The sequence below is a fragment of the Babylonia areolata genome, chromosome 25 (assembly GCF_041734735.1).
Source record: "Babylonia areolata isolate BAREFJ2019XMU chromosome 25, ASM4173473v1, whole genome shotgun sequence".
In the NCBI taxonomy this organism is placed as follows: Eukaryota; Metazoa; Mollusca; class Gastropoda; order Neogastropoda; family Buccinidae; genus Babylonia; species Babylonia areolata.
The window spans coordinates 16,296,244-16,313,651 of NC_134900.1; the positions used below are offsets into that span (position 1 = coordinate 16,296,244).

Below are 17,408 nucleotides of genomic sequence, written 5' to 3' on the forward strand. Positions count from 1 at the left end.
AGAAGCAAAAGTAAATCACAGATTGTTACATATTTCTCAGTGTGTTTGAGTACCTGTCTCAAAAGTATTTACATATGTTGTTTTTGGATTCTGTCAGTGTTAATGACTAAGTAAACAAAACTTCTCCAGATAGATAAGTGTGACTGTCTCGTAGTATGTCATAAACTATCAGGTTTTTTAATTTCTTGTATTAGTTTGTTGAAATTTGATTTTGTTCTCAAATATTTTGTAATGGTATAAGATCACTTACAAGTACAACTATTGGTTGTTGTTTTTCTAGTTTTGTTGAAATTTGATTTTGTTCTGGAATATTTTTGTAATGGTATATGTTCACTTACAACTATTGTTGTTGTTTTTTCTAGTATTGTTTTGTTCAAATTTGATTTTGTTCTCAAATGTTTTGTAATGGCATACATTCACTTACCCCTTCATGAGGGTCCATGGCCCTGATGGACAAACCATTCACATTTGCTTAAGTGTGAGACTGTTGTTTGGTGGTGTAGTCCATGTGATGAGCCTCTCACTGTGACACACATGCTCCTTGACTGCTGGGATCTGCATGATGTTAGACACAGACATTACGCGGCGGTTTCTCTGAAGGTTTTGTATCAGGATGTCCCTCTGTGGACGCTGATAGACTTCTTGAAAGAAGTGAACATTTTTGATCAGATTTGAAAGTTTTAAACTTTGAGTGGATAGCTTGAAGTTGTGACTAGGTTTTATTGGTTTTTTTTGTTTTTTTTTTTACCCTTGTCTTTAAGTAGGTGCTAACATGGCGATCGCCTTGAGATGGCCGTAGTGGTCGGCGAGGCTCTTAAGCACCGTGATTTGATTTGATTTGATTTTTGTTGCTTGGTGCAGCGGTCGTTGACGTCTGCGGAAGGGGAGTGTAACCACCTGAAGGAGATGTGTGAGTCGAGTCAGGAGGAGCTGAAGCAGCTGGCCACTCGCTACCAGGACCAGCTGAAGGAGGTGCAGGAACTGCAGGACAAACTTCAGGTCTGTGTCTTTCTGTTCCTTCCTTCCACCCCATGTCCGTCTGTGTGGGGGTTGGTGTTAGTTTGTGTAAGTGTCCATTTATGTGGGTGTCGGGGTGTGTGTTCATATGGGTGTGTGTATGTGTGTGTCTCTGTGTGTGGGAGTCTGTGTTTGTGTATTGGTGTCTGTGTGTGGGTGTCTTTGTGGATGAGTCTGTGGGTGTCTGCGTTAGGTGTCTCCATGTGTGCATGTAATCATGTACTGTGTGTGCTCTGTTTGTGGGTGTTGGGTTTGCCATAAAAGAAAACACAATAAAAGATCAATAAAGAATGTAAACCCCTCTCCCCCTAAAAACAAAACAAAAAAAAAACACTTACACACTCCTAAAAAAAACTTCAAGACTGTGCTTTTGTGTCCCTGTGTGTGTATGAGTGTGGGGTATGTATGTGTGTGAGAGAGATATAGTGTATGTATCGGTGTATATGTGTGTGTGTGTTTGTTTTCAACAACAGCAACAACAAAAATCAATAAGGCAGAATGTAGCACAGATTTTTGGAGTTTTTTTCTCTCTCAAATAGATATTGAAGACCAGTATGTTAGTTTCATGCATTAAGTTTATCTTGCTGACTGATTGGGAGGATTCCAGTTAGATGTTCAAGACTGGTATGTCAGTGTCATGCAGTAAGTTAGTTTGTTGACTGTGTCTGGTAGGCTTCCATTATGTATTTCAAGACAGGTGTGTTAGTGTCCTGCAGTAAGCTTGTTCTTTGTGACTGTGATTAGAGACAGGTGTGGTAGTGTCCTGCAGTAAGCTTGTTCTTGCTGACTGATCAGAGACAGGTGTGTTAGTGTCCTGCAGTAAGTTTGTTCTTTGTGACTGCGATTAGAGACAGGTGTGTTAGTGTCCTGCAGTAAGTTTGTCTTGCTGACTGTGATCAGAGACAGGTTAGTTAGTGTCCTGCAGTAAGTTTGTCTTGCTGACTGTGATCAGAGACAGGTGTGGTAGTGTCCTGCAGTAAGCTTGTTCTTGCTGACTGATCAGAGACAGGTGTGTTAGTGTCCTGCAGTAAGTTTGTCTTGCTGACTGTGATCAGAGACAGGTTAGTTAGTGTCCTGCAGTAAGTTTGTCTTGCTGACTGTGATCAGAGACAGGTGTGTTAGTGTCCTGCAGTAAGTTTGTTCTTGCTGACTGTGATCAGAGACAGGTGTGTTAGTGTCCTGCAGTAAGTTTGTTCTTGCTGAATGTGATCAGAGACAGGTGTGTTAGTGTCCTGCAGTAAGTTTGTTCTTTGTGACTGTGATCAGAGACAGGTGTGTTAGTTTCCTGCAGTAAGTTTGTTCTTGCTGACTGTGATCAGAGACAGGTGTGTTAGTGTCCTGCAGTAAGTTTGTTCTTGCTGACTGTGATCAGAGACAGGTGTGTTAGTGTCCTGCAGCAAGTTTGTCTTGCTGACTGTGATCAGAGACAGGTGTGTTAGTGTCCTGCAGTAAGTTTGTTCTTCGTGACTGTGATCGAGACAGGCGTGTTCGTGTCCTGCAGTAAGTTTGTTCTTGCTGACTGTGATCAGAGACAGGTGTGTTAGTGTCCTGCAGCAAGTTTGTTCTTGCTGACTGTGATCAGAGACAGGTGTGTTAGTGTCTTGCAGTAAGTTTGTTCTTTGTGACTGTGATCAGAGACAGGTGTGTTCGTGTCCTGCAGTAAGTTTGTTCTTGCTGACTGTGATCAGAGACAGGTGTTAGTGTCCTGCAGTAAGTTTGTTCTTGCTGACTGTGATCAGAGACAGGTGTGTTAGTGTCCTGCAGTAAGTTTGTTTTTGCTGACTGTGATCAGGAGGCAGAGAAGAGCTACCAGGAAGAAACGGAGCGGGCAGAGAAGGAGAAGCAAGAGCTGATGGAGAAACTGGAAGACATGATACAGCAGGAAAGCACCCTGTCCGCTAAGGTGAGCATACTTTTGTCTTCTCGTCTCCTTTGTCCTGCGGTGCCAGCCGTCCCGATTCTATTGGGTTTTGTTTCAAAAGGTTGTAATTGGTTCTGATGTTAATGCTGATGTCAAGATAGTTACGACAATCAATTCATTTTCGGCTATCTAGAGCCACCCCATCAGCTTTCTTGTTGTGAGCTGCTTTGTTTTATTGCGATGCAGATAATAGACTGAACATGGGTTGGGGTAGCCTGTTGTCCCTGTCTGTATTTATTCATGAAAATCAACAAAAATGTCACTGTGTTACGAAAATACACACACACACAAAATTGTGGTGTAGACAGCGTAAGCCTGACAAGATGGCGTGGAGAGCCTTGGCCAAAGGAATGATTCAGCGCTTATAGCTTTTAGAGGCGTTTGATTGGCTGAGAGCGGACCGGGGCAAGACTGCTCGTCTTTTCACTGTTAGCCACGCAAAATTTGGCCAAGCAGAGCAAACCGATAGGCCTAGTTTGCATCAGTTTGACCTGGTAAGTATATGTAACACCAAACATGGAGTATAATACAAACTCCTCCTATTGCAAGCATTTGATTCCTTTAGATGATTCTTATGGCAGTTTAGATGTGCCAGCATTCTGTCCAAACCAGAAATTTAGAAAGATCACAAAATGGTGTGGCAAACCAACAGTGTGATAAAGAGGAAAGCATGTGAAAACTGCACTTTAAGCAAAATCAGCGTGAGTGTCATCTTTAGCTATAACAAGCTCAGAACTGAATCACTGTAACTTTTTTCACTTCTGACAGCAATGTTGAGCTCTTAATCATTCTTTTTTTTCCAGCTGCTATTGAAGCTTGAGAGCTGTGTATCTTTTGAGTTTGACTGGGCAGGTCTGATTAGATGATTTTTTTTTTAATTGGATCATGTCCTTTTCTTGAGAATAACGATATTTGGGGCTCTGACAGAGCAATGGCCTTTTTCCTTTCTTTATATGAGTTGGGTGGGTTGCTTTCTTGATCACAGGATGCTTTATTTAAGAAAAAAATGAATGAGCTACCTCTCTTTTTTTTAAAGAAAGAATGATTAGTTACCTCTTGCATTATCAGGAAAATATAAGAGGAGATTTCAAAGCAGAAAGTGATACAAAATAAACAAGAGAGGCAAGGCCTTCAAGGCTCACTTGTGATACACTTAAAAAAAAAAAAAAAAAATCCAAGCTTTTTATGTATTGAGTATAATTTCAAAATGTAATGTTCAAGATGAGAAAGATCAGTTTAAAGCAAATTAAGTCCCCTAGCATTAATTACAGAGTAATTTCCCTTTTTTACTATCTGCACCAAAACGTTTGCAAAATAAATAAAACTTCCATGCTTAGCAAAAGAAGTTCCTGTTTGAACAAAAAATGATAATAATGACTGCTCTTGTTGTTGGGTAAGAATATCATATCAAAGTGCCAAGTTAGAGAATACAAAAAATATAAATATGACAGTAAATGCAGTTTGCATATAATTAGGCTTCATTTTTTTTTTTTTTTTTTTTTTGTTTTGTTTTTGTGCCCATCCCAGAGGTGCAATATTGTTTTAAACAAGATGACTGGAAAGAACTGAATTTTTCCTATTTTTATGCCTAATTTGGTGTCAACTGACAAAGTATTTGCAGAGAAAATGTCAATGTTAAAGTTTACCACACACACACACACACACACACACACACACACACAACCGAACACCTGGTTAAAACATAGACTCACTTTGTTTACACAAGTGAGTCAAAAATCACTGTGTGTGAATAAAGATGAAAACTGACATTCTTTATTCCAAGAGATCCTTCAAAAGTGGCAGCCAAACTCCGAACAGCTAAGTGATTGGGGCATAGCTTGGTCAGTTCCCAAGAGCTTGATTTAACATCTTCTCACATTATATCTGCTACAGAATCTGCAGTATATCAGTTTTTGTTTGTTTGGGTTTGTGTCTGGGTGTGTGTCTGGGTGTGTGTGCGTGCATGTGTGTTCTTTTCTCTGTGTGTGTCTGTGTCTGTGTGTTTTCTTTTCTGATAAAAAGTTAGACTTTTTGACCCCTTATTTTGACAGTAATCACACTCTGCTATTGTGTATAATACATATATTAAACACCCTTTTATTAAACACCCTTTTTTTCTAACAGATCGAGTCTCTTCAAGCTGACAATGATTTCGCAAGAGAGCAGTTGGCAGCTATGAAAGGTACATTGTTTTGATTTATGCTCTGAAGTCCTTTTCTTTTTTTTTCTTTCTTTTTTTCTTTTCTTTTTTTTCTTTTTTTTGTTGTTGTTGTTGTTGTTGTAAATATTATCCTTTTTTTCCCCCTTCTCTTTCATCTTCATATTGCTGCAAGTCTTGCTGGGTGCTCTGCTGTTTTATTTTGTTATTTGAAAATGGTTTTCTAAATGTTTATTTACTTCCAATGTTTTGATGTGTGATTCAAAATTTGTTAAGACCAAGGGAAGAGAAAAATACATAATGTTTTAAACAAATGAAGAAATCTTTTGTTACAGTTGTTTGGACAGTGGAAAACATAGAAAAAAATCTGAATAGGAACTCAACAGTAACTCATATTTAATTGAACACAACAAAAGGTACTTGTAAGGTTTTTACTGACTTAGTTTATTTGAAATCTATGACAATATAACTGCCCAATAGTCTAAAGTAATCTTTGTAGATATTTTTATCAGTGCAAGATTAGACATCAAACAATAGTCTCTCACTGTGGATGCACATACTTTCCAATGGAATAAAAAAAATTCCAATCCAGTAGAAAATACTGATCTGTGTGTCTGTCACTATTACAGAAACCATAATCAGATCTGTGATTCTGAGTGACTTCTTTGTGAAATGGCATATAAATTATTTGCAACTTGGATATCTTGCTGAAGATGCTGGCTGTTAGCAAACAGTGAATCATGATCAAAGGTTTTATTACAAAGTTTCTCTGAAATGTTTATCACACATTTTGTTATCTTGTGGGAAAAGGTGCACTTCAAATAGGTTTTGTGCAGTTGTGATTGACATATCATATGGTGATCAGTTGGTATCATTAACATTTTGCATTAGCAGCATTCTATAAATGAAAGTTAATGCAACCCAGATCTTTACAATGCATGGCAGAATTAAACTTTTTTAAGATTTCTCAATTCTGAGTTTGCTGTTGAAATGCAGATTTACTCTGAATTTATTTACAAATGCACGTGACATAAGTATGCATGTACACAGTTGCACATTCGCTTTGTGTCATGCAGTTTGAATCTGTAAGTTTGTGTGGACATGGCTTTATATATATATATATGCAAACATAACCAAGATGTATTATTACCTCATGTTCTGTTTTCTTTGACGTCTTGTTTTTCTTTGTCTTCTTCCCCCACCTCCCAGTCCCCCCTTCGCTCCCCCCTCCCCCCCACTCCCCCAAGTTCTCTTCTTTGTTTAATGTTGGGGACTGGGTACAGTAATCAAGTTTTTACTAATTTTTTTTTTGTACATACTCTTCCTCGACAGCGAAACTAGAGTTAAAGAAGGAGACAAACCAAGAGGAGGACAAGGCTTTGGACCTAGGCTTGGAAGGTGATCAGTTGTTTGCTTCTTTGCTTTGAGACTTGTGCTGCTATGGACATGTTTTTTGTGTGTCTGGCAAATGGTTATGACATGAGTGTACTGGTGTTTTCTTTTTTTCCTTTTCTTTTTTTTTTTTTTTTTTTTTTTTTTTTTTTTTTGTTATGGGTGTGTGTGAGCCTGCTGAAATACCTTTAGTGATACTGCGCAAACTTCATGTCTGAATTCTGGTAATAAGCAAAATGAAATTTTGCAGTGATTTTTATTTTTTATTTTTTACCATTATGTTTTTAAAGGTGCTTATGCCGCTTCCTCGTTTCTTTATTTTCAGCAATTTCCTGTGTGCAGGAGTTGGGTTTGGGTGTTTTTTTTGTGTGTGTTTTTGCTGACAAGGTGTTTTACTAAAGAGTTTTTAAGTTTTCAGTTTTTTGGGGTTTTTTTTTTCAGTTTTATGTTTTGTTTTATCTTTCACCTTTTGTATTGCCCCAGTTTGTGTATGAATAAGTTGATTTTACTAATAGGCAATACAGAGAAATTTGAGAAAAAGATAAGGAGAAAACAAATTTTACCTCATCCAGTTATATGATCACTCAGTGTTGGTTGGTGATGCCTGTTAAAAGATGCTGAGGTGACAGTATTATATTGTGTTAATTGATTTCATTGGTAAGGCTAGTTTTGCCTAGTGATGGAAACAACTAATGGAAACAACTAATTATATGTGTGTGTGGCAGGTGTAGGGGGTGTGGGGTTGAGGGGGATTGGAGTGAGGTGTGTGCATCGTGAGTGATGCTGCACTGTTTTTTAAAAAGCATTTTGAACGAGTTTGTATCTTAATATTTTTTTTATTATGTTCCTGTATCTTGTTCAAACCACATGTTTTGAAAAATGTGCTTAAAGCCGCTGGGTAAACGCTGTGTAAATGAAGATTGTTATCATTGCTATCGTTGTTGTTGTTATTGTTATTGTTAGTATGACATGTGCTGGCATGTTGTACAGGTATCTCATCCGAGGACATCATACCTCTGGGGGAGAAGGACAGCGTACCTGAAAACCTGGAAGGTATGTACAGTGTGTGCATGGTGAAGGGGAAGGGGTTGCGAGCAGTGGAATTAGAAGGGGAGAACAGGAGTGGAGAGGTGAAGAGGGTGGTGTGATGTAGCGGCTGTAGTTCTTATGGTTGTTCTCATTGTGTACTTCTTGTGTGTGTGTGTCTGTGTGTGTGTGTGTGTGCTTTCTTGTGTGTGTGTGTTTGTTTGTTTGTTTTTTTAACAGAACATGAGATTGAGAAGTGTAACAATCTACTGCTTGTGTCAGAATAGTGTGTGACATTATTAATCTCTTGTTTCATCTTGTTTACAATCATTAAGAAATAATTTGGAACTCAATATGTTTTATTGCAGAAAAACTGAAAGAACTACAGTCGCAGATAGAGGTCTACAAAGGTGAGCTTGGGTTTTTTCAGTCGTTTTTTTACATTCTTTCATTGTGATGTTTATGATCTGCCTCAGCTGAGTAGCCTTTGAAGATATTTAGATGTTTTTCTGAGGGTGTGAAAGACTGGCTAAAAGGTCGTACAAACAAAAGCTTGTGAGCAACGTTTCTTTTGTCATTTCATTTAGATTTGTTTTACTTATCCCTTGGGGATGCCAGGGTCTTTCACTATAAGCAGCACCCAACCTTCTGGAAACACTGTGCTACAAATATTCGGTTTTCTGTCACTCTCTTTGTTTTTCCCTTTTACCTTCCTTCACTGTTGTCAGTTGTCATTTTTTTCTGCCTTCCCAATCCATTTTCCTTTCTTTTTTCCAGGAAGCCTTTACACTTTTTTCACTCCTTCCACAGTGTATGATGTACTGTCTGTGCTGTTTTTGCTCTTACGATTAGCTTGTGATATTGTTAACACTGGGATGGGCACTTGCTGTCCGTTCTACAGTGTTAACTGCTTACATGGCCTTATTTTTGTTTGAGGGGAGTGGAGGGGGGGGGGGGTGAAGATTTTTTTTTAATCCTATTATACACTTTTTATGTAAATTGGGGATGATGAATTAAGCGGTAGGGCTGTTGAAAAATTATCTTTGTGGCCAGGTTGCTTTCTTTAATCATCTGGCAAACCATTTACAGAATGGTCAACATCAGTGGTATATCCATGGTTTATATATGAATGTGACTATACATGTGCCTTTTTTTTTCCCAGTCTTTCTTTTTTCTCTGGGTTCTATGTGGGCAGCTGGGCTATAAGCAACTTAAAAAAAAAAATTAAGAAAAGATGATGATGATGATAATAGATAATAATCATAATGATAATAACAGTAACAATAATAAAAATAATCCAGATTTCTTTCTATCTGTGACTGCAGCCAAGCTGGAGGAATCGGACGTAAAGCTGAAGGAGAGCAGTGACAGAATAGAGCAGCTTCAGAGTAAGTATCGGTTTTCACCTCCGCCGACAAAGCTTGGTTTTGCTCTTGTTTGCTTTATTCCTCTGTCACCAGGACGGCACAAAACACTGTGGATATCTTCTTTTTTTCTGAAATTTTGTGGGAGTCTCGTCTGTGGGTCAAGGACCAGTCCTTTAAAACTGAACAATTTTCATCCTGATGTTTGATCAATATCTTGATATAGGGATTTTTTAAATTTTTTTTTCAAGGATTATCCACCATTCAGCGACAAGGAAGAAAGTTAGAGTGACATGTCAGGAAAACGTTGGTGGGTTTCTGTGAAGCTTTGTCGTGTGGAAGGTTATGGGACATGGATGAAATGAAAGGTTCTGTTGCTGATCCTGTTCTGTATCTGCGTCAGGATTGTTTGCAAAATTTGTGTCCATTGTCACATTAGATAACTGTCTAGTGTCATAGCTATTATGTTTTATAGGGCACGTTTTAGTACTTGTATCCATGATATTTTTTTCCCTCATTGGTCGATTTTAAATATTCTGTATCCAAGTGTGTTACTTTTGTCAAGGTTTTTTTGTCATGAGTTACATAAGAATGATAGAATTCTCTGGAATATTGTCTGTTATTCAGCAGTTTGAATATGACTTTTAACTCCTTGCTTGTGTGTGTGTGTGTGTGTGTGTGTGTGTGCATGCGTGCATGTTTGCAGAAGAACTTGAAGTTGCTCAGCAGGATTCCAGACAATCTCTTGCCAAAATCACCACTCTTGAAGGTCAGTGTGTTTGCAGCCAGTGTCCCAGTGCCCCAGTCGCTGCTTTGGTGTTTGTTCCCTCCCCAGTGCCTGTGTTCTGCTGTTCTTTTAGTTACAGTTTTTGGTGTGGTGTTTGTATTCCCTTCTTTGTTCTTCTTTTTTTTGTTTAAAGAATTGTTGTTATGCTCCTGTTTTTACTCACATGTCGAGCCATCGGTGACTGATTAATGATAGCAAATTGACACTGTAACACGATTCATTTCAGCAGTACATTTGACACTGTAACACGATTCATTTCAGCAGTACATTTGACACTGTAACACGATTCATTTCAGCATTACATTTGACACTGTAACACGATTCATTTCAGCAGTACATTTGACACAGTAACGTGATTTGTTTCAACATTACATTGACACAGTAACATGATTGATTACAACATTGTAATACACTGACACAGTAACATGATTGATTACAACATTGTAATACACTGACAGAGAAACATGATTAATTACAACATTACATTGACAGAATAACACACAGCATGTGCACCCAGTTTCTCGACCCCTCTGTCTTCTGATAACGTCCCCCTCCACTCCCCACCCCCACCCGTCACACCCCAGAAAAAGCAACAACAAAAAAACACAAATTTAAATGAGTCAAGAAAAATGTCGACAACAACAACAAAAAAAGAGAGAGGGAAAGGGAGAATAAGCTTGGTTTATTTTTGCTTATGGACAAATAAACTGTTGATGACTGTGTTGATTATTGTGAAAACTGACGGTGTGTATTGAGAAAAATAATGGAGAGTGTGTGTGTGTGTGTGTGTGTCAGTCTGATAGAACAGTGTATGGTGTACCTGTTGTACCTGCTTTTAGCATGTACTAGATCACATAGAGTCCTGCAATGCCACGCAAACAGCACAAAGTCATTTAGTCAGGAAAATTGATACACAGTCCCCAAAAAGTGAGGGGATAGGAAAGGATGATGTCACTGGAGCCACTTACATTATTTCTTCCTTTTTTTCTCACTCTCTAATATATATATATATATATATATATATATATATATATATATATATATATATATATATATATATATATATATATATATATATTGTGTTTCATGTTTTGGCTGTTCTGAGAGCTGTTTGTGCATTTCAGGACATTTGAAAACTGAGCCTCTGTGAGCTGTTATCTTGATTTATAAACATTTGAATAAACAACAATAAATGAATAATAGATAGATCCTGGGTCCCTTTGTAACATCATCCTGACCTGTATGAATTATTCATTCATGCATAATCATACACATGTGCATTTTTCCAAGATTTGATGAACCTGTGAATATTTAGAACAGAAAATTTTGATTATACATGTCGTAAATGTGTAAATATTATAGCAGCTTGTGCTAAATCTGAATTTGGTTTGGTGGCTTCTTAGCTTGCTTGAAAGTATTGAATGAAAACTAATTATGAAATTGAATAGACACAGAGAGACGGAGGAGAGATGGTATGGACTGAGAGAGAGAGAGAGAGAGAGAGAGAGAGAGAATGCTTTTATATCTTACAGCTATTAAAATAAGTATTTTATTCACACTCTCATCCCTTCCTCCAACACATTAGCATACATGTTGTAAGCACATCTGCACATACTTTGTAGAATATTTAGTAGAGTAGAATCTCCGATAATGATTGATCCCTTTAACCATTTCTTGTTCAAATGACCCCAAATTATTGTGCAGCGATTTTACTGTGTCATGTTTAGATTTGATATAGAAATTTTAAAAAAAGAAATAATGATAAGATTTTCATGGTTTACTCACAAGTAGTTTCCTAATATTCGAATCTGTTTTGTAATTAACTGTTAAATTTGCCTTACCTTTTTATAACTAAATCTTTTTTTTTTTCTTCTTTTTTTTTTAAACATGTGGCTCTTTTGAGTGTTTCTGAATATGTTTTTTCTTCATGAACTGTTCTAAACGTAACAATCATTGTTAAAGATGTTGATCAGACATGCTTGTTGTGGCAGTTTGGGTTTTTTTTTTGTGTTGAACTGATTGCATTAACTGTTCTGTTGAAGTGAGATGTTGTTGATTTTCTTTAGTTCTTTGGAACCTGCTGTGAGCATTTCTGCGAAATGATGGCACACACATTTGGGGAAATTGTTGTATCATAGACATGGAAGGATGTAGCTTCATATTGATGTGGACTCTTCACCCTATTATTGAAAATACAGAAAAAGAAAACCAGTTGTTTTTCACACAGGAAGCGTTTGAAACAAAAATGATGGATGTGTATGAAAGGAAGGAAAAAAGAAAATTGAAGTCCAAATGGAGGGCACATTCATCTGAAAAACACAGTCTTCAGAAATATGTATCTTTTTACGAGAACTTTGAACATTCAGAACACATGAATCAAGCAGGTGGATGATGATGTTTTTAGGAAACAGATCAGCACAACTCAAATTTATACCTACATCCTCTCTAGCTTACTCAGAAAAGTGTCCTTTAAGTTTTTCTACAGCCTAAAAACAAAAAGTGTAAAAAGCAAGATTTTCTGCAGACTTCCTTTCATAGCAGGTTCCAGTGGTTGTGCTGCCTGGTTGTGTTTGAATTTGATGTTTGTTTTACAGAGAAAGCTAGCCAGTCAGATATACATTTGAACGAAATGATGGAAAATGCCTTGGATGGCTTAAAACGTAAGTGCTTCGCTGCTGCTGTCTGTTGGTGGGTGAAAAGTATTGACTGAGAGAAGAGCAGTTAACTCTGAATGTCTAGGAACTGTGTAGTGTCGCTGTGCCTATGAATATATATATATATATCTCCTGCAAGATATGTATCTGTACACAAATGTAAAAGTCCAGCCGATGTCCTGTATCCAGAAACCTTTTGAAACATGCCTTTGGCTTGGAATGTTATTGGTGGTTGTGACATTTGTTGTACACTAGTACTGTCTGTTTTAATCATGGTTAACGGCTTCAGAAAGCACTTTATAGCAGTCAGTTGCTGCACTAATATTTGTTTAACCTCCCGTACCCACATAACTTGACTTGTGCAATGTTTGAATGTTTAGTTTTAACTACACATACTTAACTGTGACCCACCAGTTTTAATGTTTAGTTGAGTAATTTAGATTGTTTGGGTGTAGTCTCTCAGAATATTACTGGTGGTTTAATTGCATTTCCATCAGGAAAGTGTGTAGGACTTTTCACTGGCATTGTGGATGTGCATGGCATGTTTGGCATGCTGTTTGTGTCAACGGTCAGTCACCAGTCTGAGTGGATGTTTTGCTGCATGTGTTTTTTTTGTTGATGTTGTTTTTTCCCCTGATGACATTGACTGTGTTATATGTTACAATACAGAGAGTGTTACGATAAATGACGGGTGGTATTTCACTGCTAGTGGTATGTGTTCATTGTCCTGTTGTCAGTATTCATGCTTGTGTGAAAGAAGTTCTCTTTAAGGTCAGTGTACCTCCCTTCTTTGTAGTTAGGGTTATAATGTATGAAACCTCAAAAAGGAGAATGTACATTTGAACATAGAATCGTGGAATGATGGTTTGTTTTATTAATCTAATCTAAATGGTCGTGAGTAGTGTAGGATTGCCTGATGACACGCAGATAGGTGCACGCATAAATGTAACTCAGATGCTCACATGCATGTGTGTTTGTGTTTGTCTAAGAGAGTGTGTTTGTGAGAGAGTTTGTGTGAGAGAGAGAGAGTGTGTACGCTTGTGCGTGTGTGTGTGTGTGTGTGTGTGTGAGTGAGAGGTGGAGGGATGGGAGGATATCATGGTGATAAAGAGAGAGCAGTGCCTCTGTACATTGGAACAAATTCCAGAAAACATCCTGAATAGTAGTGCGAGTTACAAGACCTCTTTCTAGCGGAAGTCAGCGATATGTGAATTCCAGATAGAAGCTTTGTTTTTCTATTTATCAGCATTGGAGTCCATTAAGTTCATGGACAAGGTCCTCTCAGAATCCACACCTCTGTTGCTGATGTGTCATGTGAGGGTAAATGAGTACCTGGCAGATTTGTTGGAATGATAGTCTTTGAAGAAAAAGTCTGGGAACTTTGTATGAGCTTTCAATGACAGTTATGGACATTCTTCATGCATGTGTGTGTGGACGTGTGTATGCTCTGTGTGTGTGTGTGTGTGTGTGTGTGTGTGTGTGTAAGCAAGGCATGAGAACAACTACAAGTCAGTGCATGCATGTGAGAAGGCAAGTGTTAAGATGTGTGTGTGTTCGTGTGTGTATGTGTGTGTTCGTGTGTGTGTGTGTGTGTGGATGAGTGAATGAATGAATGTACATGGTCATTTACAGATCTATTTGAATAAACTTGTGCTGTGCTTTTATCGTCCAAAAGAAATTGTCAGAATGAAACGATTGTGGATGGCATAGCTTGGCATCCAAGGAATCCTGTCTTGTAGCCAGTTACTGAAATGAGGCCATGACACACCTCTGACCATGTGTGCAGTTCAACTGAAGGAATCCAAAAAACAGAGCGATAACAGTGAGGAGCTTATCCAGTCCTTGGAAGGTGAGGTGGCCTTTTTGTATTGAGTATACTTTCACTGATCCTTGTCTTTTTGTTTGTGTATCACACTTGTACACCATCAGTCATATACTAAAAATATGCCCATCTATCATATTACACTAAAAGAGATGCATGCATACATGCATGAATAGCCAGGAGTCCGTCATGAGTTATATGTTTTTGTGCACAAAAATGCACACACTGTTCACACACACACTTTTACGCATTATGTGATATCACAAATGTACACACGCTTTTACACATTATGTAATATCGCAAATGTAAAAAGATATTGAAGTACTACTACTACAGTTTAAAACATGCATACACTTTATCACATGCGCATGCATTCATATATATATGTGTATACACTTGTACAAACATGCATGTACCATACAAACACATATACATAGCTGCCAACCTCTACAAAAATTTGGGTTTCAAATGATGCTGTTACACATTGAATAAATCTCTACCTCAGCCCTTCAGAAAAAAAGTGTTTAGGGTATTTCACCAGAACTGTAATGGTACAGTAGAAAATGTTGATGATTTGGTATAATAAAATGTACTTTTCCATTCAAAACATTCTGATTTGCTTTGTACAGAGTAGTACCCGACAAGTAAAAAAAGCATTTCAACACTAAAACAAAAACTTAATGCACAACAGACATCCAGCCAAACACCAGTTCATGTGCGTACACACATGGTGATTATGATGATGATATTGATACTTGAGTAGGGCCTATCCTCACTCAGAGACCAAGCTCTGAGCTCTTTACAATCTCGGGGTCATTTGCTCAACATGCCACCCATCTGGGTAGAGCCGACTGATGGCTGCCATTGGGCGCTCATCATTCGCTTCATTCAGTCAGATTTCAGGCACGCACACATACACACTCAGACAGACACATACAAATCATCACACTCCGCATCATACATATACATCACAATACTTTAATGGTGCCTCTTCTTCTTCATTCGTGGGCTGCAACTCCCATGCTCACTCTTATGTACATGAATGGGCCTGTGCGTGTATGACCGTTTTTACCCCACCATGTAGGGAGCCATACTCCATTTTCAGGAGGAATGATACATTTTTTCCTTCTCCACAGACCACATCAAGGGACTGGAGGAGCAGCTCAAGAACCAGCCTCCAGTGGACCGGCTAACGGCCTTGACCTCTTCCCTTGACCACAGCGCGGACGACACGGTGTGCGAGTCCGACACAGACTCCGTGGCCACCCTCAACGGGCACAGCCCGGAGTCAGCCACGGATTCGAACCTCCTGGCGTCCGTCTCCTCCGCCTCCTCCAGCCTGACTGATCTCACCGGCAGCAATGGTGTGTAGCTGGAGATTGCTGCTTTTTATATGTTTTTATGTTGTTTGTTTGTTGTTGTTGAACACTTTTGTGTGTGTGTGTGTGTGTATGGTAGGAGTAGGTTGTCAGTTTAATGTCTTTCCACTTTAAGTGAAATTAGACAGAAGAATAAAGAAGAGGATGGTTGGGAAATGGTTGGAAGGGAGGTGGAAAGAGTGTGGCAGGAGTTAAAGAGGGAAGAGTGGTTGAGGAATGCATGCATACAAACCGTATGTGTGTGTGTGTGTGTGTGTGACTGTGTGTTTGTGTGTGTCTTGTATGCATGCATTGTTGTTGTTGTTTTTTGTGTGTATGTGTGTGTTTTTAAAACAAGAAGGAATTCAAATTGGTCTCAAATTGGACAAAAGTTCAACCCTGACCTGATGAGGTGTGGTTCAAAATGCATTCCCAGGCATGTGATGCCTGTGGATTTAGATTACCCAGACATGTATTTGAATTGTAGCTGGTGTCCCAAATGTCAGTAAATGATCAGACAGCTCTTTGCACATACACTTCTTCGGTCATTACTGTTATAGTAATTATTTGAATCAGAGCTTATGTCCCAAATAGTGAATACTCCTTTGTAAATGATCTCACAGCTTTTTGCATACACTTCTTTGGTCATCACAATTGTGTAATAGTAATTGGTCCGTTTCACAAATTGTTTCATCTCTTGACTGAAAATGTGTATTGACTGAAAAAATAATGACTGGCATAAGTGATTGCATGGATTCACACATTGGATTTGGCATGAACTTTAGCACATTGCAAACATTTATATTGAAATAGCTTTGCTGTGAATATAGTTTGCCACAATCTGATCATAGCCCAACTTTCATTGTCAACTGATGTGGCTGAACTGACCCAGGACTGTTGGGTCTTATCAGGCATTCATATTTCAACCTTGTTTTCATGGGTTGTGTGGTTTGGGCCAACCGTTCTTTTGTCAACATGTCTTTTTGAAAAAAATTGTTGAGAAGGAAGTACCATTTGGCACCAGAAAGCCACTTTACGGAGGGAAATACATTAATTAGCTGCTGCTTATTGGATCTAGGTCTTTCATCCAATACAGACTGTATATGCATCCTTATGATCCAATGGCCGTGCTAAAACAATCTTCCAGTGAACTGTTGAGGGATGGAGACGGAGGGGAAGACTTAAAAAGAACAATGGAGTGACAACATTACAGAATGGACAAAAGGGAAGACATAAAAAAAAAATGGACAAAAGGGAAGACATAAAAAAAATGGACAAAAGGGAAGACATAAAAAAAAATAAAAAAAAGGACAAAAGGGAAGACATAAAAAAATAACGGACTGACTTTGCAGAATGGACAGGAAAACTATCTGCAGAGACCCAGGCTTTGACACACAATTGACAGACCTTGAGGAATCTGGTGAACAGTTGTTCTGTGCGATGCCCCAGCGATTGTTCACAGACTTAGGGGAGAAGAAAAAGAAGAGACTTTATTTGCTTTGGGACAGGAAAGTCCGTCTGTGCTGGGAATCTGCACAAGTGGGTCACACAGTATAAGATAATTTCATGGGGAATAATGTCCCTTGGGAATGATAACGGACCAAGAGCTGTTATGAGAGTGCTGTCATCTTGTTTCAGAAATCGTGACTGAAGCCCGGGAAGCCCAGAAAAGAGCGGAAGCAGAGACACAGAAGTACAAAGGTAGGGCAGTGCGTCACACAGTCCACCGCTGTGTGCCTGTGTTTGTGTCAGTGTGTGTGTACATTCCACTGTTGTTTTGCTTGGAGGATTAACAGGAAACAGAACACAGAAATTTACTGGGTTTTGTATATGGAATTTAAAGAGTTCCGTTTCTTACCTTTTATTTTTGTTTATTTGATGTAAATTTGGTTGTGCATGTAGCTGGTTA

The 17,408-nt window shown here is 38.5% G+C and overlaps 1 protein-coding gene across 7 annotated transcripts in view; it reads left to right on the top strand.

The window, feature by feature from the left end:
- The window catches only part of LOC143299908 (uncharacterized), a 57,687-nt gene that overhangs the window by 11,349 nt on the left and 28,930 nt on the right, over positions 1-17,408 (top strand). For 5 of the 7 annotated variants that reach the window (XM_076613416.1, XM_076613420.1, XM_076613417.1 and 2 more), the window contains 12 exons: positions 862-999; positions 2,810-2,920; positions 5,063-5,120; positions 6,429-6,494; positions 7,479-7,541; positions 7,883-7,924; positions 8,840-8,902; positions 9,585-9,647; positions 12,260-12,325; positions 14,106-14,168; positions 15,278-15,505; positions 17,138-17,200. In XM_076613416.1, the coding sequence (XP_076469531.1) occupies positions 862-999; positions 2,810-2,920; positions 5,063-5,120; positions 6,429-6,494; positions 7,479-7,541; positions 7,883-7,924; positions 8,840-8,902; positions 9,585-9,647; positions 12,260-12,325; positions 14,106-14,168; positions 15,278-15,505; positions 17,138-17,200 (1,024 nt within the window). The remainder of the gene's footprint in view (positions 1-861; positions 1,000-2,809; positions 2,921-5,062; positions 5,121-6,428; positions 6,495-7,478; positions 7,542-7,882; positions 7,925-8,839; positions 8,903-9,584; positions 9,648-12,259; positions 12,326-14,105; positions 14,169-15,277; positions 15,506-17,137; positions 17,201-17,408) is intronic. The other 2 variants (XM_076613418.1, XM_076613419.1) reach the window with 2 other exon arrangements.